Source organism: Ixodes scapularis, unplaced genomic scaffold, assembly GCF_016920785.2.
Source record: "Ixodes scapularis isolate PalLabHiFi unplaced genomic scaffold, ASM1692078v2 PGA_scaffold9__187_contigs__length_104089568, whole genome shotgun sequence".
NCBI lineage: Eukaryota > Metazoa > Arthropoda > Arachnida > Ixodida > Ixodidae > Ixodes > Ixodes scapularis.
This window is the reverse complement of record NW_024609884.1, coordinates 27319636-27343020: the sequence shown is the minus strand read 5'-3', so window position 1 is coordinate 27343020 and position 23385 is coordinate 27319636. Positions and strand designations below refer to the sequence as shown.

The 23385-nt window shown below is 45.0% G+C and overlaps 2 protein-coding genes across 5 annotated transcripts in view; one reads left to right on the top strand and one right to left on the bottom strand.

The window, feature by feature from the left end:
- Nucleotides 1-90: 90 nt before the first annotated feature.
- LOC8026906 (protein C10) lies at nt 91-871 on the top strand. The gene is made up of 3 exons (XM_002406612.5): nt 91-224; nt 295-471; nt 565-871. The coding sequence occupies exons 1-3, from the start codon at nt 173-175 to the stop codon at nt 690-692; spliced, it is 357 nt and encodes a 118-aa protein (XP_002406656.1). The 5' UTR covers nt 91-172; the 3' UTR covers nt 693-871.
- Nucleotides 872-2797: 1926 nt separating this feature from the next.
- The window catches only part of LOC8026885 (poly [ADP-ribose] polymerase 2), a 30676-nt gene continuing 10088 nt past the window's right edge, over nt 2798-23385 (bottom strand). Inside the window, exons 10-13 of one of the 4 annotated variants that reach the window (XM_042287320.1) lie at nt 13494-13817; nt 6377-6501; nt 4425-4540; nt 3256-3414 (exon numbers count right to left, since the gene is read on the bottom strand). In XM_042287320.1, coding sequence (XP_042143254.1) covers nt 3377-3414; nt 4425-4540; nt 6377-6501; nt 13494-13817 — 603 coding nt within the window. In that variant the 3' untranslated portion in view covers nt 3256-3376. Of the gene's footprint in view, nt 3415-4424; nt 4569-5453; nt 5650-6376; nt 6502-13493; nt 13818-23385 lie in introns of those variants that run through there. The other 3 variants (XM_029980196.3, XM_029980195.4, XM_029980197.4) reach the window with 3 other exon arrangements.

Genomic DNA, 23385 nt, shown 5'->3' with positions numbered 1-23385 from the left:
CTGGTAGGTGGCGCAAGCTGCCCCCTATAACAAAAAAGAATGCACCAAAATTATTGTGCATTTATCCATTCGGTAACATTGACCGTTTCCGCGCAACGAGGTAGTTTCCGCGGCAGTGAGTGAGGAAGACCGCAGCCACCGCAGTGTCAGCAGGGTATTGTGAGGTCCTGTCATGTCAGCCTCAATTTGCTTTAAAGAAAACTTCAACTCGGAAAAGGCAAAGGGTAAATGATGCGATCCATTGTACTCAATTCCCACACGTATCAACTCAATTCGACCTTTGCTGACTTTCAGGCGCCTTAGAAGACATTTTGGCCGCGTTCGAACACCCCGAGAACTACGCCAGAGTTCAAAACGCTAAAGATGTGGCAGGGAACGACATGCTCAAACACATGCAGGTTGTTTTCCCCCTTCTCACGCAAATCAAAATGGAAGTAATCGAGAACTACGGCTTCACGCCCGACGGTGAAGGTAAGCGGAAAGAAGGGAGTCTCTTGGAATGCGTCTAGCATGCGCTCGTTGTCTTCACTCGTGCTTAACGCGAACACATCATCTTGGGTTTAGGTGTTCTGCAATTCGCCCAACTCATCAGGCAGCTCGAAAGAGAACACCCCGATGTGGCGAGGCTGAATGCTGAGCTGCGGGCTCAGTTCATTCCGCCGATGGTGCCGCCATCATTACCGGACCATTGAGAACTCAGCCTTTACTCGGTGCTTGACGTCTTTCCGTCGCTACGTGGTTTAGTACCAAGTGCGTTCAGAATTACGATATACCGTCGTTCCACGTTTTGACGAGCTCTCGGACAATGTGTGCATACTAATGAATGTGCAACTTGTTGACAATAAAAATTAAAACCTTTCGATTTCTCTAACTTTTAATCGTGCTTTTTTTCTTTTTTTAAGTTAGTAGGTATGTGAACTGTAAGCACACTGATGGTCAAAAGCCCCTTGCACTAAAAAAAGATGAGCTCTTTGTGCTACTACAGGCATGCAAATTTTTCTACTATAGGGTGTTTTCACACAACAGCTCATAGCAACCAAATGGTGGACGAAATTACGTCGGTGGAAATGCCCTATAGGCTATACCTGTTGGCAATATGTCATTTCTGGTGCTCGGAGCAGGCCACCAAATGCAACCTCATATGAAATATTTTGCTGCACACAAACCCCCATTTAATCGGGGAAGCTGCAATGACTAGAGCCATTTGAATGCTTGAAGGTTTCACAACCCCCACCCTATACTTCGTTTCAGCTTAAGTCCAAACGCAGCCGATGCTACAAGCGCGAGCTTCGGGCTTTCAGCATCCCTGCCAAGCACACATGCTTGTGCAGTGCAAGCGCTGTTCAGGGCCACATGCTCGCGCTTGTAACATCAGCTGCGTCTGGACTTAAGCTGAAATGAAGTATAGAGATGTTTGTACTACTAGAGCGCTGGCGTACACAGCTAACGCTCCGTGTACAAGCACTCTACCAGGAATCCACACTAGAGATCTGTGCAAGCTTGGGCAACCCTGAAAACCCAACTCAGCTGTCCCATCAAGTTCGGGCCCATTTATTTTTTTCAGCTCCATCGGGCTCCGGTTGGGCTGGGATCGATGTGTCTGGGCCCGACGGCCCAAACCTGTATATCTAAAAAATTGACTTTGGGAACTGCAGTAATCCCTCATATCTTTGATTGTGCAAAATCACGGAAAACTAGTGCAAGCTACAACACTGAAAATAAAGGCACCAATAGTGCGTCGCGAGTGTCGTTTAATAAAACTTCTCTATTTACAAATTTTATTTTTCCAAAAACAAAAATAAGTTGCTGCATTGTTAATCTCTCTTGTATTTGCCAAAAGTGGCGAAATTTGGTAAGTGAATCCAGTCTTCAGATATCCACGCAATGATTATAGACAGGGTTTCCAAATACAATATGGCTTTTACATTTTTGCTAGCAAATATAAATTTAAACAAAACTTTGTTAAATTTGCTCTAAATTGTCCTACTATATGAATCAAAGGTAGAGCTTACATCTAAAAAAAACTATTGGCAGAGCATGAGAAGCGTTTCCATGTCGTCGTGGCCAAAGCACCTAGGCTAGCAGTGGTAGTGCACCGGCTAAATTTCTTGTATACAGTGGAGACACCTAGACGCCACTTGGTGCCAATTTGTTGCATGTTGTTCTTAACATCGGCCAGACTGAAAATTGTCAAACTTTTAACCTTTCTTTTAGATCTATGCACGCTGTTACTAAATGCAATGAAAGAAACAACTTCCCCTTTCTCATCAGGTTCACAACGAATCTCCAACAAGTGCTTCCTTGCCTTTTTATTTTTTGTACTAGTTATTTTTGCCGATATACTTCTGGCTCGGAAAATTCTAGGAGCCAGTGACACAACACGTTCCGGCCGGTCGCGGCCCGACGTTTACAAACCATAGTCGGTCTTGGGCCAGGTTTGGGTCAGGACTTTATCAGGCCGGGTCTAGTTGGGCCTTAAAATTCCGGCCCGATGTGATCCCTGATCCATACATCACATCCTAAAAAAAATATGCTAATTGGACTGGCTAGGAAGAAGTGTCATGCATTTTTTAATACTTTCACTTGACTAAATTTTGTGCCATGAACATCATAAATTGAACTCCACTCCCAAGAGTCACCAGTAGTGGTATGTTAACCCCTTATTGGCATTCAAACATTTTCACGAAGTGCGGTCTAACCCCATTTTTATAGCTATAATGGTCACTCCAGTATTAAGACACTATCCATCAACCATATTTTTCAAATGCACCTAAACCTAGCACTTCAACACAAGAGATTGAATTGTGTCTAACCTTTATTCGGGTGCCAGACTTTAAAAGAAATCACTGGAGTATTCATATGAACCACTTCAGCATTGAAACCTATTTCTGCAACATAATATTTAACAAAGGGCCTGTACATGGCAGTTTTCACAGGTGTAAGGAACATGCATAAGAAGGGTCCTTACAGTGCTCTGGACACTTCATCAAACTCCAGAATTGCTAAAAAGTCATGGTCAAAGCGTATGGCATAAAAAAAAGTTCTTCCATTGCTCCCAATGCTTTATTAAAACCTATGATAACTAAAAGATATGCACAGCACTACACGAGGGCACTTTGGTTTTAGACTTGACCTTAGAACATAAATGATGGGCTAAACTTTTTCTTAAAATTAAGTCACAATGAATGGTGTTACAGACATCATCTGCACTCATGATGAAAATATGACTTGGAATGCTGGAGAAGTACTTCATTCAAAGTGCAATCCTACCGCTTTCCAAACCTAACCTTTACTAGATACCTTATTTTTATCTGGTTTGTGTTGTAAACAATGTACTCATTATAATGGAGGTTTGCGCTGTGAACTAGTGCACTCTTCACCAGCTTCCCACATGGAACCACCACACCATCTGGCCTGTAAGAGAAAAAGAAATCATCAATGTTTTGGAAAGCAAAGCAAGAAGCTTAATTTCGACAATTACGATGCTGCAGAAATATCCTATTGTGCTAGTTCACCATGCAGGGATTACACTAAGATGGACCAAAACTGTAAATGTGCATGGACAAAATTTAATTGTTTGGAGCTGTTGGAAACACAGACTCCAGTTTCTCCCTCCCCCAGCACACATAATAAAGTTTTAGAACAGCGGACTGCAACGCTTTGGGTCAACCGAGCAGCTTGGGTCATAGCACTGCGCATGCGCAGAACCCAAGTCGTGCTTTGCGTTTTAGGGTTAGGTTGAGTGCACACAATATTTTTGAAAAATAGTAGAGGTATTCGAGTTCGCCTTAAAGTGAGCTTTCGTCGCTGTCAGAACCGCCGAGATTCCCCGTGAACGTGAATCTGGCTGCTCTCAGAGCTGGGATGGCCAAACGAGCCAAAGTTATCAAAAGCCAAAAAAAAAAAAAGCAGCATCTGCTCTATTTTTACCAAACAATTTGCAAAAACAACAGGTTGATTTGGTTTTACTGTACCCATTATTTGTACAGTAAGCAACAAGAAGTGTTAACCCTTCCGCTTCCGCCATCTCACCGCCCTGGATTGCACAGTAGTCCATGCCCCATTTCTATCAGAATGATGCCACCTAGAGTCACTGAGTGTTCTCAGAGTACCATAAAACTTCCAGGCTCAATGGCACCAATTCTTTTTCTTTTTTTTTTTACTGAGGTAAACATTGATATTCACTGTGAACGGTGGCATCAGAATTTCCGACCGACTCTTAACCCTGAAAAGTTCTGAAAGTGTTTCTCGTCAATGTCAGCGTTTAGAAAGCATGTTTTTGTGTAAAAACAAACTGAAAAAGCCCTTGTTGTGGGAACTTTTATTGGAGATTAGTACAGAAACGCAGGAGCGTGAAGTTTTCATAAAATTTTAGTGTAGGAGGTTTTGCGGCACAATATAGTTTTTATATAACCATGTCTCACCAGTGATTTCAGGTAGTACGTCCCGACTTGGATGCGTCCCAACTTTGGTGATAATTCGCGGTGTGTTTGCTTGGGAGACAGGGATTGGCACCCGTGAAACCCTTTCCACTGTATCTGTGTCGGCACCAAAATGACTGATGAAAGCTAAAATAGAACAGTCACAGCGGACGCTATCGAATGCGATGCTCTGGCAACATCCAGTGACTCTAGTCCCACCCATGAAGCCTAAGAAGCTTCTTATTTTTTTAAGCATGTGTTATCGGAGGATAATTTTTGTCTTAAATTAATGCTGCACAGGGGCTTACACTTCCAGAGGTTGACAGGTAAAACTTTTAACTACAGAGTACAGAGACATGTTAGAATCCACAAGATTCCTCACACTGCTCTTGCTCCTTGGACCATTCGCTTTGCTGACGTGGTGCTGCCTTGGCGGATACTGCTTCATATTGTTGGCGATTTTCCCAAGAAAAATGCGACCATTCAGCAGCATTGGTGGGGCACCCAGTCATATTTATGCCTTGTCTATGTTCCAGAAAGATCGCCCTTTCAAGGGCAGTCTTTCCGGATGGCCCTTGACAAGGTTACATTTCTTACCTTTGTAACTGGCTAGCGTTCCCAACAGTGTGCTTTCCGCAGGGTATATCGCTGTCGTAAACAGTTATATCCACCACAGAGACCATTGTGTATCATTTGGCATATACTGGAAAATCAAACTGCCATGGAGCATTGAAAAGCAAATTGTTGAGTGTATGTCTATACAGCTGAAAGTTAGTCTGCCTCAGTGGGTGTCTGGTGCGTCAGCTGTAGATGAGCAATTTAGCCAGTGCGGTACAACCGCTAGCCTGGGGTCTTTAACGTGCACCACGCAATAGCGATACAAGACCGCATGCCGGAACGATGCTCATCCAGATCGAAACAGGCAGGGGTGGGGATTGAACCCAGGATCCCTGGGTTCTGCAGCGTGAGCTTTCGCTCCACGTGCTCTGAGCTGGCGTGCGCTAGCCCACTCGGCCACCGTTCCCCCTGGAGCATTCAAAGTCGATGGTGCAGAATCGGTCGCAGTTTCTTAGTTCAACACTTCATCTTCTTCGTGCTTTCAATACTCGCTGCCGCTGACATTCATTATAAATTTTTTTAATTTTCAATCCTCATCTTCATTGCTGACAAACACAAAGATCAACGATTTCACCCACTGCAGTCTTCTACTCTTCTGGGATGCCATGTTCTTGTTAAAAAAAAAAAAAAAACCACAAACTTCTTTTATTTTTTATTTTTTTTCACCCCTAAATGTGCATAAAAATTGAAAAGACCAGGTACTATTTAATGCGAAAGTACTAACCAAAACACAAATGGTGTATTCAAAAGTTTGCGACCTCTTCGCACAATTGGAAAATAAACGTTTCAATGCAGGTTGCTGCCTTTTTGGCCTTCACCACGGCAGCCGGTAGATTGCCGTCTTTGCAAGCAAAGGGGTTAAACGAAACTGCTTTAAATTTTTTATGATTTTCACTTTAAAAGATTTTGCTTGCTGTCACATTGGCACTGCAAGCAAGAAACGAGCATGCTGCGCTTCATTTTGAAAACCCCATTCTACAAGCCAGCAACACGTGCAATCGCTGCGCTTGAGTCCCCTGTTGTCTTTTTGGGGGGCACCCAAGCTCTTGTAATCAGTTCACCCAAAACACCGTTGTTGTTAATGTCCTTTAAGGGGTATTCACGCGCATCCCACGACAAAAACGTCAGGCTTTGCGATGTGCAAAGGCCTCGCGTTTTTATCTTGTGATGCGCGCGTGCCGGGGAGAAATCCCCGGGAGAAATCCCCGGGATTTCTTCCTTATGTGACTACCCCTTTACAGGGTATTAACGTCAAAAACAAAAAGTGTCACAAGCAGCCAACCTCGAATTTGCAAATGCGCTGTATATGCAGCACCGTCTAAAAACGGAGTACTCACAAGATCACATTGTCCTTTTCGTCTGGGATGTTGCGGCCCTGACCCATCACACTGTTGTAGCCATGAATCCGTTTTATCACGTTGGTATCGGCATTCACCAGTTTCTTCATGTTCCCTAAGGAAACCTGTTGAAAAAAGGGAAGAAAGGTAACAGAGCACTGGTGACACCAATGAATAAAAGAAATTCTGAAGCCACTTCTATGAGCCTGTAACTACATAAATGCTTGCTCCAGTCACTCTCTCTCTCTTTTCCAAAATTCTAGCATCTTGCAGTAAGACCTTGCGTGCTCGCAATGCCAACCTCAAAGTTAACTATTGATAGCAGACTTTTTAAAAAAACACTAAAATGAAAAAAAAAAAATTGTTTGAAGGGCTTAAATGAGACATGCTTCACAAAAACATTTTTCGACGTCTGGCAGCGTAACACTGGCAGATGCAATTTAAACACAATATAGATAGTCATCATTGTTTCCAAAAATATCACAACATTGCCTTTTCAGCCTCGGTTTTAAACGATAACAAACATGGCTGCCGGCATTCGCGCAGAGCAGTTTCGTACATTGCGTAACTCGTTGAGCTCGTCTAGTTATTCCGCATTCACAGAGATGTTCAGGGGAAGATCTCAACTGACGTAGTTTGCAGCAAACAACTGTCGCAAGAACACGCCTTCGGAAGTGCTGTGCAGATGATTGGTTTCGTAGTAGGACTGGCGTAAGCCTATGCTCTGTCTCACTAAAAGCATGCGGTGGACGCAAAGGCAGCGCTGACCGAGGGGAGAAAGAGCAAGCACTAGGAAGGCCGGGAGGGATAGGAGGGAACGGCGGGTGTAGGGAGAAAGGGCGAGCATTCGGAATGTTGCAGGGAAGAGGTTTCTCTTCTCTCCAGACCTCCTAGTGCTTTTCCCCTCTCCCTCCACCCAGTGCTTCCTTTGCGTCCACTGCACAGTTTTAGTGAGACGGAGTATAGCGTCTCACGTCGACTATTTTGCATCGATTTGTTCATCTGCGCATTTTAAGGCCGAATAAAGGTGTCGGTTCCCATGGAATCGGCCCCACTACCCGGAATCATGCAACCATCATGATTGCAACCATGGTTTCAATACCGAGAGATAACCTACGCAGGTAAGAATTTGCGAGCCATTTGGCTGGAAGCAATCGGGAGTTCGCCTCGCATCAGATTTGTTCAGGCATGTTTCCGGTTTCTGTCATTTTGCTTCAGGAGACCCCTAGCTCGAGTTTCGAGTAGTGCACGTGGCTTGCTAGTGTGAAAAGTTTTAGGTTGCATTTTAATTGTGCGTTACAGCACCCACCCACCTCCCTTGTGGACACCATGCTCGAAAACAAGAAGAACAGAAAAGCTAAAACTGCATATTTATTTTGTCGATTTATTTTAGTCTTTTTGGTCGCTTTTCACTGCCCGTCGACAGATGCCCATATTGAATGGTGGATTGTGCATGATGGAACAATAGAACACCACTTCCATGGTCGCGTCTTGCCAGTGTTGCGGACTTTGATGGACGGAGGTGGAATAAGAGACAATGCTGGAGGCTGCCGCATGTCTGCTCACACAAGTAGCAGGCAATATCAGACACCAGACTACACGCACCAAACATTGCAACAGCGAAACGCGTGGCTCACGAGCATGCTCGGCTATCGGCACTCCGTTCCCCGACATTGTTGTGGGTGCTGCCATTTCGTTGCTTGTGGAGAGCAGACGCAACCGCAGATCGTCATGACTCAAAAATGTGACATCCTCAGAATTAGATTCGGTGTTAGGAAGCTCATGTAATATTGCTTTTATCTGTAGCGAACTGTCTAAAAATTTATAAAAGACGGAAAAGTGTTTCCTGTGATTTCAGATAAACCTTTAGATAACTGGCAACCACGATTTTGAGCCACAATATGGGCAAGTGTCATTACTCTGAAGCGGCACTAGGGTCACTTATCTGTGGGCGGGGCTTAGAACATGTTGCGACCTCCAACTAAGATGCGTATTGCGGCGTAAATGTAGCGCAAATATTTCTTGCCTAGCAACAATTTGCACTAATGGCATACCCGCACAGAAAGAATTCTCCGGATGGAAAAGTGAGTTTAGAGCTGCGAGAAAGAAAGCCATAAAAAAGTGATTCCCCCCCGCCCGTAGCCCCCCCACCCCAAGAAAATTCCGACCGGGCACAAAACGAATGCAGATGTGTGGGAGAGTGGCAAGTGGATAAATTGAGAAGACAGAACAAAATTCCGAATGTCCCCGAACCAGGACACCAAGGTTGTGAGGGACGAACCACTGCACCAGGGGGGAGACTTGTGAAGCGATGGTTATTAAATGTGACAACATTCCTTTTGCCAACCGACCACACAAAACATGTGAGTACCGCAAGCAGGTAGCTTTGACTTTTGCTCCCGTTGCAAGAGGGCTCGTGCAGCCATTTGTGCGTGTCTGCCAGCTTCTACGGTTTGGAAGGGGTCTATGATAGAAATGCTCCGGTCATCTTCAGAATGCCTCGCGCAAGAGAAACAAGCAGACCAAAGAGGACATCGCCGAACTGTGAACAGAAGCGGCAGCCTACTGAGGCTCTGCATGTTCATCGTGCCAATGAGACGCCGCAACAGAGAGAATGGCATTTGGCTATGGACAGAGAAGAAAGGTGGGCTTGTTCTAGTACGACCAAGGGTTGAGCGAGGGAATGAGGTTCGTCTAAATGTAATCAGCGGAATATGGTCTCCATAGAAGAAGGCTAGTTCATCAACTTTCGACGTAGTCTGCAGCAAAGCATAGCAGAAACGCAGTACCAATTTTTTTAACAGCTGTTAGGGATCCTTGGCACGCATGCAAACTGCTGACACAAGTATCAACCGCTGCACTGCCAACTGTAAAGTGACTTGTTAGAGATTGCGAAATCTTTTTTTTGCATGGATGGAAAATGATAAAATTGCATGCAATAATATTTCTAAATCAAGAAGCAGCGCCGTGGGATGAGTTTGCTGTGTGTGTGATATGGTTTCCTGTATCGTGAGTTTGTAGACAGTGCCAGCGTGTTCATCGCTCATTTTCGTACAAAATTGTGCAATCTTTTCCCAGAGATTGCTCATATGATACCTTTAAAGTTTGTCTCTTCAGCGTGGGTGGATGTTTATCTAGGATCTTGTGGTATGTTAATCTTTTTAAACACTAGTAGATTCATATCACCCAGACCACAGGGTATCACATATGCACCACTCATAGCAACAACTACACCTCAATGTTGAAAAAAAAAAAAAAAAGTTTGTGCAAGTTTCATGAAGATGGAGCAGAGTCACGCACTGCCAAAATATGGGCAGTGCTTGAAATGCGTATAAAAATAATACAGACCTAACCAACTAGTTTTATTACACCACCGCCGCCATGCATAGAGGGAACTTTAGACTTTCTGCACACTTTTGAATCTCGCTGCACGTCTGCGCGAGCAGAGCACGAGACGGTGCAAGCTATCTCGTGCACTGCTGCCTGCCTCCCAAGGACTAAAGTTATGGCGGCGGCGTGCATGTGCAGAACACTTAGTGAGATTGGTCTATTGTTGTACACATGTATGCATGTTCAAGCATGTTTGGCTCTTTTCAGGCTTTGATAACAGCCTCTAATGCCTTTTGTGGTGGAGGTGGCATTTTTTAGTCTGGTCACAGCGGCTTCCATGGCGTCTCCCAATTGTTTGTGGACTTCTCTCATTTTCCTTTTTCAGAGAAAGTTGTGCAAGTTTCCAGATCCGACGAGACTACCGAAACATGCATACTTCCTTAATCACAGTTAGCGGGAACACAGGACCGCATGGCTCCAGGCACTATCAGTGTGCTCTGGCGGCCAGGCGCACAACTGCAGCGCATGCGCATTACACGTACGGCGCAGATATATTCTCATCGTGCCATCAGAGCTATCGTGTGTCGTCTGCTACAGCCGTGTCGTTTGCTACGCGCGGCTTGTCGCATGGAAGAAACCGCATGTAGACAGAATTGTCAGCCAAACTGATACAATGCAGATGTGAATTTTGTTTGACAAATGGGCTTATACATATCTTGTTCTTTATACTTCATTCTGTAAGAATCAACGAACAGTGGTTCTTTCCCAGCATCCGATGCACTTGATAAATGTGTGTGCCCTTGCACGGCTGTCAGAACTATTGTAGCCACCTCGTCATGGCCAGAGTTCCAGAAGCGGACAGGCGGAAGATCGTCGAGCTCGCCCAAAATGGGCAGTTCTACAGGGGGCCATTGGGGCTCTTGTAAATAGGCCTCTTAAGGCGGTTAATCGCATCGTGCAAGCACGATGAAGGCAAGATTTATGATGCACCTCGAGGACCTCCCCCAAAAATGACGACCGAGGACAAGGATCACTGCATTGTAGCCACTGCCGTAAATGATCCCTTTCTTTCGGCACGAGAAATTCGTGAGCACCTGGGATTGGACGCCTCAGACACCAAAGTTCATCGCAGGTTGAAGAACGCCGGACTGATTAGCGTCATGGCAGCGCAGAAGCCTTTACTTACAGCGTTAAACAAAGACGCGAGGCTCTGCTTTGGAACTAAGCACGCCGCAGGAAGGCGGATGACTGGGGCCGGGTCGTTTTTTCAGACGAATGGACGTTTACCACGAGGCAGGACCAATGCGTGCATCTGTGGCGAGTTCGCGGCGCACGGCAAGACTTTCTTCAATACGCCCTCTGTTATACATCCAGCAACTTGTTCTCGCTCCAGAACTTTGTCTTGTTAGTTTCAGTCTCGCTACGCACTCGTTTCCGTTCGGCAAAACAATTTAATTTCTCAACTCTTCAAGTTTATGCGGTGCTGCTTGCAATGAATCTTTCACCAATCACTCCTATCAACATTTTTTTTTTCTATAATACTGCGTCCTCATCCACCTAGCTTTGATATTCTTTTTTCATTGCTCCTTTTTTCTGTTCCCCGTCTGTGTGCACTGCTAGAGTTAGTGTGACAGTGTGCATTTCACAACTAAAGTCGGTCTTCCCCTGCAGTAAAGATCCGGCCTACGTCCAGCGCGCCGCTCAGAAGGACATGCGTCAGCATTTGAGGCACAGTCTCCATAGCGCAATCTCGGTTTGTTGCATTGCATCGTTGGAAGGCTGACGTCCGCCCGCTACTGTGACGTCGCGGATACTGTCCTGATACCTTTCGCCCACAGTGGTCTTTTTACTGACCACAATTTCTTGTTTCAACAGGATCTTGCGGCCATGCACACTGCACATGTGGTGAAGAACCACTTGCAGCAATGTGGAATAGAGGAGCTGGGTTCCAAAGGGAGCAGACATGAACATAATTGAGAATGTGTGGGGCCGGATAACAGTGGCCATGGTGCGGATGCCAATTTATTCGGCCACAGATGACCAACTATGGGCCACCGTTCTCACAAAATGGGAACGCTTCAAGGCAGACACAAATTTTGTGTCTAGCCTATGAGTCACTGCCATCAAGGATGGCAGCTATTATCGAATTAAACGAGGAAATAACTCGTTATTGAGCTTGTTTTGATAGATTCATTCATTTGGTTTAACTGCACAGGCAGCAGTTCTTCATTGATTTCTTTTCACAGCGGAGCTGTTAAGGGCTAGTTTCCCCAGGATCGTGTCCACCAGCAAAAAATGATGACACCAAACTCTGGAGAGCTACCGCCATCTATGAGCGACAGCGGCAACCAGCAACCTTTCTTCGGAGGAAGAGCGGGAGCGGAACGAGTGGCGAGGTGCGCAACAGCGCGAATGGTTCAGCAACCGCCACGACGCCGCTATCGCCTAAAGTTCCACTGCGTCGAGCGCTTCAGATTCCCTTGAGAAAGAAGAGCAAATCGCTTGCTGGGAAAGCCACCGCCGAGAACAGAGGCTACAGCTCAAGTGCTCTTCCTTCTTCACAAGAGTGGAAAGGCTGAAAGTTTTTCCTTTCCATATTGGTTTATCATTATGACCTAGCTTATTATGTTTTCTAAAAATATTAACATCAATGCACTCAATTTATTTTATTGCAATTCTTTTTACCCTTTTTTTTTACTTAAAAGCTTAAGTTTACATTCTTCTTAACCGGCACTCCTTGCAGAGCCTTATCATTACGACAATCGCCTGCAGCAAGTCGTTATGTTGCGCTATGTGCAAATAATGGGGACATCTGTTCTCCGCAGCCCCAAACACACATTCAGGTTTCAAAGGTCAAAGGGCCGCAGGTTAGAAAAGCAATAGAACACGGGTTACAAAAGCAATTGGCCACCGGTTAAAGCAATGGGCCATGGGTTATAAAAGCAAATTACCACAAGTTAGAAAAGCAAATGGCCACGAGTCAGAAAAGCATCTATCGAAGTTTAAGCCACGTCAATAATGCAGAGGCTTCGGCCAACACTGCATCTTGTGCAGTGGCGGATCCAAGGGGAGGGGCGAGGGGGGCGGTTGCCCCGCACCCCCCCTAACAAAGTCGACCCCGCTCCCTCCCCCCTTCTCGGAGGGCAATTTGACATGGGTGGACCCCCCTTGCACAAGAAAGAATGGGAGAATAGTATCCTTAAAAATTCTCCCCCCCCCCCCCCCCCCCCCCCAAAAAAAACGGAGTTCTGGATCCGCCCCTGATCTTGTGGCAACAGGTCGAGCCGGCACTAAACGGCCTGGGATTCAGATTCGACGATGCTGGTGCTGATTGACACTAGAGAGAACTAAAAAAAAAAAGAAATTGCCTTTTTGCTTTAACACATATGGCAACTAAGCAAGGGCTGGCAGAGGCTCACACTGCTGGAGGCTTTTATTTTACCTCAGTTCATCGCCCTCTGAATATACTGATCTTTTCGCTAGCACCGGCACCACGCGCATACCAGACGATTCGAAGCAGACAACTCATGATCGTTCCGATGATGCGATGAAGATACATATATCCTTGCCGTACGCGTAATGCGCATGCGCTGCAGTTGCGCGTCGGGCCACCAGAGCGCTCCGATAGTACTTGGAGCCAAGTGCTCCTGTGTTCTTGCTAACTGTAATTAAGGTAGTACATAGACTCGCATTCAAGCACCGACGCACACAGAGACACATGTACATGCACGAATGTAGAGACGGAGAGGAAAGACAGTATCTTGTAGAGCAGCCAAGGTTCTAGTACCTCGCAGAGTGCCAGGATTCCTTCTTGGACCTTCGGATTCGGCCAGCAGTAGTTTGCGCTTTTGCTCACGCAATCGGCAAAGTAGACCCCCTTGTCGAACATGTAGCCGCTTGAAGGCACGTGTGAGGGCGCAATGCGCAGGCCCTCGCTCAGGATGCCCGCCCAGTTGGAGGCCCGTGAGCCATGCCAAAGGAGCATGCGTGGCTCCAGACTCACGAAGCGGGCAGCATGCTCGCTCTTGTTCACACGGAATAGGTGCTGTAGCTCCAGCCGATACTGCATGTGCGTCTCCCCGTGGCTGCTGCTCAGGTACCAGGACACCAGCTGCACGTCGGCCAAGGAGAATGCCATCAGTGCCCAGTTCAACATATAGAATGCTCGCCCAAGGGCTGAAGTCCAGCCACCAAACGTTTGCCAAGAACCAGACTCTATATTGCTCTAGCTGTAAGCCAAACTGGGCTCTTTATATGTTTTAATTAAGTCAATACAATTGAATGAAGGAGCCCTGCTCATACCATCTCGAAGAGGTCTCACCAAGATATTTCTGTCTCGTTTACGAATGGAAACAAAATTACCATAGTTATTGTGGAGTGACCCTAGGTTGCAGAATCCCCTGATCAGGTCTTGGACAACATTTGGCTGCTTATCGACGGCGGGCAATTTATGGGGAACGGTAAACAGTACATGGGCACAGCCGAGCTGGGCCATGAATTGCACGTGTGAATTTAAAGGTACAGTGTACTCAACTGTTAAATATAACACTGGAGCGGTGGCCGGCAAGAGCGCATGCGTCACCTACCGGCTCACTGTGGCAGTTATGCCGCTGTTGTTTTCTGGAGTTACACTCCCAGTTCCGAAACAATCATCGATGCATGACTCGGCGATAAAAAAGGCGCTCTGTGATTTTGTTTTTTGTTGTTTAAAGAAGGTGGCCTTTATCAGAGAAAGTGCAAGATCACCCAGATATGGTAGCCCCGCATGGTAAATGTGAAAAAAGAAACAGGTGGCAAAAACAAGACAAACGAGTAAACATTTAAAGCATGGGTGATAAAGAAAGAAACGAGGAGGTCATGCAATAATTGTATCGGGGAGTGGCGACAATTGCAAGAAGAGCCACCTTATTCTCTGCTGCATCATTGACTTAATCGCTAGGCAGCTCTGATATCAGTCTCAGCCACCGCTCCCGCGTTATATTTAACAGTTGAGCACACTGTACATACTGCCCGTACGAGTATTCAGGAGTTTGGGAATGACCATCGAGCAGATTTCAGTAGAAACCCAACTAAAAATACTAGGCCTACTCCTTCTATACTTCGTTTCAGCTTAGCTCCGAGAGCAGCCAAAGGATGGGGGACTGTTCACAACTCCAAAAAGATCCGTACGCGTCACAAAGTAGACCGCAAAAGTACAATTTTACAAACATCTTTTTTTGTGTGTGTGTGCAGACATTGCACAATTTTCCAAAAATGCCTTGGTAAGAATTAATTATTAAAAATAAATGACGTTCTATGTTCTTAATAACATAGGAATGAATATGCTTTAACAAAAAACAATTACCTGCTGGCAAAACTGATGTGCCTACTATATACTTTTTTTTTTTTTTCGTTTCATTTTGTGGTTTCAGTGGCCGAACAGCGTGCTTCGAGTTCGACGCTTTCCTCACCAAGTTACTTCAGGATGTCCCCTTTGGTTGTCTCGTTTTCTAATTTCAACACACAACTCACAAAAAAGAAAGGCACGCTTGGGCATCAGGCACAAGAGATTCGGATGAATGCTCTAGACTTCATAGGGAGCCTCAAATAGTGTCATACCGTGAAGTTCAACAACCACTGGAACTGACAGACATTGAGAAATCAACGAAAAGTTGATCCGCTGACAGCGGGAAACACCCTGATGAAAAATGGGTCAAAATGGGGTGTCGAAGCAGCGATCAGAGGCAAAATAAACGGTGTTAGTGAAGCGGCAAGAAAACACATACTCCAGTGCGACCGGAGGGACACGGTTTGATTTTGTTTCTGTTATGTGTTTTGCAGAGAGAGCGTGCTGCTTTGTTTGAATTCGTCGACCCATAGAGCTCGAGAGCTCAACTCGCTTTTTCCGTTGGCTCCAGATGGCCCGAAAACGCAGCAGAGAGAAAGACCAGTCACGGCACCGAACGTTACCAACATCCGTGTTCCAGCCCCATGCGGCCTTCCTCTGCCAGATTGCCTCAGTGCAACGACTGTCCGCGAAGCCCAGCAGCCACCGCACCGAACAGGGGTTCCATTCCACGACGCAAAACGGTATTTTTAATGGGGCGGATCCAAGGGTCCCACATATTAATCTATTTTTCCACAAAACTATCGAGCTGTTTTCAAAACAAATTTAGCAGGATAACAGGAACATACAATGGGTCCTAGCCAAATAGTTGTCTCATTTTATTTTTGGTGTTACCTAACCCCTTTAAAGGGGCTATGAAATGATTTTTCTACTTTCACTAAATACTACTTTAAAATAACTCCGTAACATTAATAACTGAATAAACTTGCCTTAGTTTTTCTTTCTAGGCAATGGCAATCACCAAAATAATTTGAGAAATATGAGCATCGTTCATCCCCTCAACTCGGAGCCAGAACAAGTGACCATGTGGCCAGGTGCTTATCCTATGCAACGTTAATCATAGCCACGAGCTAGGGTTGGCAAAGTAAAAAACGCATGCTAAGCTCCAGGCATTGTTTTGTTTTTGCTGAGCTCCATGGCGTTTTTGATCACCGCAGTGATTTGACACAAACCACTACCCGAGTGTCTGCCGAGGCACTGATTGTTACGTGCCGAAGTCGAGTGCTCACGCAGTTCTCATGTCCAATCCATGAACCGCGCTCGACTGTCATCAGGCGGGTGGTTTCAATCCCACAATTACGTCATCAAGTTTTGTGAAGGAAGACTGAAAGAAATGGTCCCCTTTTGTCCTCGCAACTTCACCGCGACCAAGAACCTTCTGAATTAGTGGCAGTCTGTGCGAGTATACTAGGGCCAAACTAGAACCAGTGCGCCTCTGCAAAGTCATGAACATTCCAACCCGATATCGTTTCATGAACCCTTTAAAGGGCAACTCCGCTCAATTCTAAAGATTTCGGGATAATGAGTGACTTCACATTAAAAAGCCCTAGTAAAAGACACTACGTCATCCGCTTCACAAAAAACTGGATATACATTTTTAAATCTAATTTTAAACATGAACAGAAATCGAAACCGAAACTCGGCTCCATCCGGCAACATTGGCCTCAGGCCACCAAGAACATGGCTATCACGGGGAACGAGAAGTCCCGTGATTCTCTACACAACGATGGGTGGGATTGGGGCAGGTGTGTGCCAGATGCAAGTGTCGTCTGCACCCCACTTTTCACCGCGTTTTTGTGTCTACGGCATTCGACGACGCCTGCGCACATAGTGTACGTAGTGTGGATGAAATTCCAAGAGATAATAATCACAAACGGTGAGATGACAATGGCAGTCATGATGCGGGAGACGGCGGTAACAGCGGGACCATGGCAAGACGGCCGGACGGCACCCAAGAAGCGCGCAGCGCAGGCGCGTTACACCGATCACATGAACATTGCTGAGCGCCGAGAGGAAACGTTGCTGACATCACCCAATACGCTTGCCAGGAGAAGTAAAAACAAGCAAAAGGGGGCGATGGTGCTGACGTTTAGCTCAATGTTGGCCACGCCCACGCCATAGCCTTGATTGCGTTGCTGGTTGCGCCTCAATTTGCTCGCTCGAGTCAGCCGATTTCAGCAACTTGGCAAGTTGCAAAGTTTGCCGGACCGTTTAAGAAACATTTAGACAGAACTACGTCGTAATATTTGTTTTGTGGTCTTCCTATGTGATACTGAAGAGGACTGTATTGTTTTTTTCAGAAACAAAAATGAGGCGGAGTTGCCCTTTAAAGGGATACTACAACGAAATTTCGGCGCTCATTTTTTTGGTCTATATGTGTTCAAAGGAGCAGCATCACATCGTACATACCAATATCTTGTTAAAAAAGTCTCGAAAAGGAATTTTAAAACGAATTAAACGATTAGCAAAGAGCATCTGGTGGATGTCGCTAACGCCTCGCTTGTAATGCCCGTCTAGAAACCTTGACAGCTAGTGACGGAGGTTGTCTCGCCTCCGGCCACGACGAGAGAAGAGGGGCAGGAGGAACTCCCCTCTTCCCGAGAATGCCTTTTGTGTGTCGCAGAAGTCGCTATTGTCCCCCTACAAGATTACAGAAGATTAACCCGTCACTCAAAATTCGTACAAAAGCAGCCGCTTTGGTGGCTGGAACGACTAGGCCATCCTCTCGACGTCAGCCTCGCCGTAGCTTTGCTCGTCCTAAGACGACCTACGTCACGATTGCGTTGGATGTCGCGTGGTCTCCGCTGGGCCTTCTCCAAGCGCTTGCCAGAGTGGGCCGTTTATAACGAAAAATACAGCCACCAGGCTTAAAATACAAACGTGCGATTGTCATTTACGGATATTGTGGATCATATTCAACCTATTTTTGAACACGACGGGAATATTTCAAATTTCGTTGAAGTATCCCTTTAACACGTACAGAGTGCAGCACAGTTAGTCTTAAACATGCAATTGCTGATTTTCCCCATTTTTCTCGCATGGCTACAACCTTGCCGTCAAAACTATGAGTGTTCGATGAGGTAAACTGTCGTGCAGTTAAAACATTGGTACACTGTGTTGCACGGTATGCCGGCCAAATCATCCCAGCTAACACTACCCATCGTACAGAAAACAAAGTTGGATGTGGTATGGGTCTCTGCCTAAGCATCTATTGAATATAATTAATACCGTTGGCAATGATGAAGGTACTAATAAAGAAGAGGGAAGAATAAAGGCACCATCATTATGGGAAAAAAACAATTACGGTCAACACAACAGATACCAAAGACTACAAGGGGAGACGTCTGATGATCAAACATTCCTCAATTATTTTCAGGAGTCAACTTTTTAATCCGCACATTTAAAGGTATAACTTCAGCTAGAAAATTACTTGGCATCGTCAGAAATTACTACATCAACTCACTTTAGAAAGATACAAGGTGTGAGCAGCATTTTACGGCATTCAGAAAAATACACTCAATTTGGACGCGTTCCTAGGTTTCGGTTTCCTATCGGATTGTATCTTTGCACGAGCGGTTCTGCTACCTACGGCCAAAGCCAGGGTGTCGAACCGGAACCGAACCGAACCGAAAACCGGAACATAACCGTTATTTTTAGCCGAACCGGAACTGAACCGAACCGAAATCTTCGCCGCCATCTTGGAACTGAACCGGAACCGAACCGAAAAAAATATATAACGGTAATTGGTTCAAAACGGTTCAAGGTAATATTTTTTTCTTCTTTGCTAGTATCACAAATTGAACATATGGGAATAAACAATTGGCGGCTGTATTTCTATCTGTTGATCGAATCGTCATATGCATAATTGCAACGTATGATAAATTGTGGGTTTTCATGGCACCTTTGTTGGCACTATGATTAACCATGTGTCAAGTTGTCACGTGACGTCATGGTGTCAATACATGTTGTCAAGTAATGTCACGTGGCCTTCTGACGTCACGTAACTCACTGCGTCAACTCGATTTAATTTGAGGAAGTCACTAGATGTATTAACCTCGTTGACAGCATGACGTAACATGACATCACGATTTCGCACCGAGAGTCACGTGACACCGTGACGTAAGCGATTTTCATAACCCCTAGTCGAGTGCTCGGGTTCATGACAATCAGCATGGCCAAACATTCAGGTAAAGGCTCATGTCAATTAGATATGTTAATCAATAGCCCAACACTAACAATATCTGAAGCTCAGCCCAAGCTTTTGCTTTGCAAACCCTTGCAGCCTAGGGCATGACTGTGATGAACACTGGCGGTATATAATTAGGGTCAGATCACGTGGCCGCTTGTTCAAATTGCAAGTTGAGGAGATATCGACAGCTGTCTCTGTCCTTTATTTTTTCTGCATCTGTTATTAGGGGAAAACTAATGGATGTTTCCGCAACCTATCAACGTCACGGGTTATTTCTTAACACTATTTATTGAAAGTACAAAAAAAAAATGTTGCAAGACCAATTTTACATTATTGAGGCATTGAAACATTTTTTCGTTGTTGCTGAAGTATATCCGAAAGATGTCCCTGAGAATAGAAGTTTTGAAATGACTAAATGCGACCTATTAATATGACGTTACATAGAACTACACGTGTGTACGGAAGGAATACCTAAAAAAGGAAGATATTTTAGTGACGTGAGAGGAACAGCCGAACGTTGGCAGTCGCTGTAAGTCTCACACGAGCGTCGTTCTCAAGTTATTGCCCAAGTTTCGACCCCTCTGTATTTTGTTTAAATGAGCTATAACATATTTCTATACATTACTAAATACTACCCAGGATCACTCCCTAACGTTAATAACTGATTGAACTTGGCTTTGCTCTTTTTTTTAGGCAATGGTAGTCGCCGAAAAAATTTGAAAAATATGAGCATCGTTCATCCCCTCAACTCGGAGCCAGAAGCGGCCACGTGGCCTGGTGCCTATCTTATGCCGCCAACGTTAATCGTACCCCCGCGCTGGAGTTTTAAAGGAAGAAAACGCGTGCTGGAGCTCCAGGCATTGTTAGAGTTCGACTATTCTCATCACCACAGAGGTTGGACACGAGCCACTACCCAAGTGTCCGCCGAGGCATTGATTGTTACGAGCCGATGTACGGTGCTCACACAGTTCTCCTGCCCAATCCATGAGTCGCGCTCGACTGTCAACAGGCGGGTGGTTGGAGTCCCACAATTACGACATCCATCTTTGAGAAGGCAAGAATAAAAGAAATAGTCTCGTTCAATCCTCGCAATTTCACCGCGACAAAGAAGCTTCTGAATCAGTGGCGCCCTGTGCGAGTACACTTGGACCAGGGGACCAGTACGCCTCGGGAAAGTCATGCACATTATACCCGATATCGTTTCATGACCCCTTTAAACTTCACGGGATGCAAAATAAAAGCAATGAAAGGTTGCGGTTAACAAGTGTCAAATAAAATTGTCGAATTAACAGACACAAACGAAGGAGGCAATTCCTCAGGAATACTTTCAGCCTTTCCACTCTGGTGAAGAAGGAAGGCCAGAAATGCTGTACTATGGTGGGAATGAAGTAATGGCCGGCCGGAAGTCGGCAAGCCAGACTGGAAAGGCTTGGAGGGGTTGCCGCCATTTATGAGCGACGGTGGCAACCAAACAACTGGCAAGCCGGCTGTCTGGTTGCCGTCACCATTTATAAATGGCGGTAACGCATGACTAGCCCTTAACAGCACCGCTGTATAAAGAAGCGCGTCTGTGTGTGGGGCCTAGGGGGGGGGGGGGGGGGGGGGGAGTTTTAGAAACATACTGTGTTGTAAAGGTTCCTCTTCCCTGCATCTTTGGCGCAGACCAAAAAGTGTGACCCCGGAAACTACTTTGATTGGAAAAGCGCTCTTGCCAAAAAGCACGTTTTTGTCGTGCCAGACGCTGGCGCCGTTCCTCACGACGATGCACTAAGAATAATAATACTAGCCTTTCAAATACTTCGCTTTCACTGAGCTTGCACCTCCTGCAGCGTGCCTTTTGCACCGTCGAATTCAACTTTCTCAGCAAGAAGGAATCAGAATGACCACCAGCCTATAGTGTGATAACGTAACGTGCATACCATGCTAAATAGCTTTCTGGTGAAATATGATGTTCGCAACACTAGCCATAGATGTCCTAATAGTAAATTTGTGAAGTATTTATAGCAGTCTCGTGATGAGTTATGGCAGCCTAGAGAAATGTTAGAACGCATGACTATTCTAGCATAGTGCTGTAAAGTGAGGGCCCAAAACAAGTGCAGGTAAGACCGAATATAACATTTGCCTCCCGAGGCAGTATTTCGGAAGTTTTGAGCTCATGCAAGCTGATGAAATGTAATATACTAAGATTTCAAGAATCTTTGTTTGTCCTTCGCGCTATTTATGTAAAATCATGAATATCATTGCGTGCATCTTTACGCATCTCTTTTCGCTGCAAGGCGTTCTGGAAGGGATTATTTGGAAAACATAACATTAATTATCTCTCTCTTTTTGAACATTTCGTGTATTTGATTTCCAATTCATCATGCGAGCATAGAATCCTTTTTAGCGTACCCTGCAACCCGATGTTTCACACTGCCAATCAGCAAACAGAAAAACACTTTTACGTAGACTCCACAGCCCGCGTAGTTTCGAGTATCCTCCTTCCGCGTCGGTCTCAAGCGGTTATGTGAACTTTATAAAGTAAAATTTTTTTATCAATATGAAATATATTTAATTACTGATTGAATCTTTGAGAACATAAATAGAGGGCCGACCACTCTAAAGCAATGCCCCCCAAATTATTTGAAAGCGGTTCTGCCAATCTTTTCCGGCGTTTTTATTGTCAACAGGCACGTTGTAAGTGATATGGGACGGCCTTACATACATTTCTGATTTTGAAGCTAATTTAAATAACTATGTGTTCTTCGCATATATAACTTCTCAAACATATAGAAGTCTGTTATCGCCTTTTTTATCTGGTGAACATTAGTTTTATGTGTCTGTGGGCTGGACGAAAAGAAAGTAAGCAGGGGCGCGCGGTGGAACTATGATGATTACGCACGCAAACCGTCAGACAGTGTCCAATTAAGTAGCTGCCTTGTCGAGTAGAACGTGAAATACTACTTCGTTTTACTAAACAAAAAAGAATTTTGAAGGGCGCTTAAGCTTCACCTTTAAAAGTGGAACGCGATCGCGTCAACGGGCCTCGTTTGCATCGCATTCTCATTTGCCGCGCAAGCGTGCCTCGCGTGGCCTAGTGAAAAGCATCTGACTCGCAACGAAAGGGTTGTGGGTTCGAATCCTGCCTAAAATTTTTATTTTTTCTTTAAGGCAAAGGAATTACTTTCAAAAGTGATATCATTTGAAACATACGGTGACCTTTATTTCGCATTACATATCATGTTTTAATCACCCTCATTCCACGCGTGATGTCACGTTTCACATAAGCATTGTGGGTTGTTTGAAATTCTTACGCTAGGGTATGTAGCTCTGACGTCATGAACCTATCGGCCCATCAGGATTTTCCAGTCACGCCACCGACATCGGTTTTTCTGCGTCATAAGCTCGTTAACGCTATCGTGTTAAAATCATCAATTAGCAAGGGTGATGCTCATATATACCTCAACAGCTCAACAAACCTCAACAGCCAGGCTATGCCAGCTTATTCTGTATAAGAAAATGTTCACTTGGGCAAGCGCTATTTTGGGCCAGATTCGACCTGAGTGCGAAGGTGCGTATATATTAGAGTGAACAATTGCAATTACTCCTTGCTCCATGACTAGTCGCATGCGTGCGGCGCTGAGTGTAAACAATGTTTAGTTAGAACAAGAGGCATTTGGATTGCCGCTCGGTGTTTCTATAAAAGATAGACTGAAAGGAGTTATCCTAAAACTTTGTTACATTTCGAAAATTTCATTGCTTTTAGCTCAGTTGGGTCGTCATCATATATATATATATATATATATATATATATATATTGTGAAGTGTATTTCGTAAACCTTATTTCATGATATATGGCCACGAGGTGCATGCTCATTTCATATTTTTATGTGATGTAATTAATTCCTTAGTTCAATGACACGATTTCACTTTTAATACTGACAAAGTTGTACCAATCACGGGTATTTTAGACGACCTACCACACTTCGCGACAACATTTTATACCGTGTAGATAGGTCAGCTTGAACTTTAGAATTTTACTTTAATACGAAGAAAGGACAAGAAAATACAGTATAGTTCTAAATTAGAAGCTGATCTATTTACAGGTACGTACCAACAAGCTCA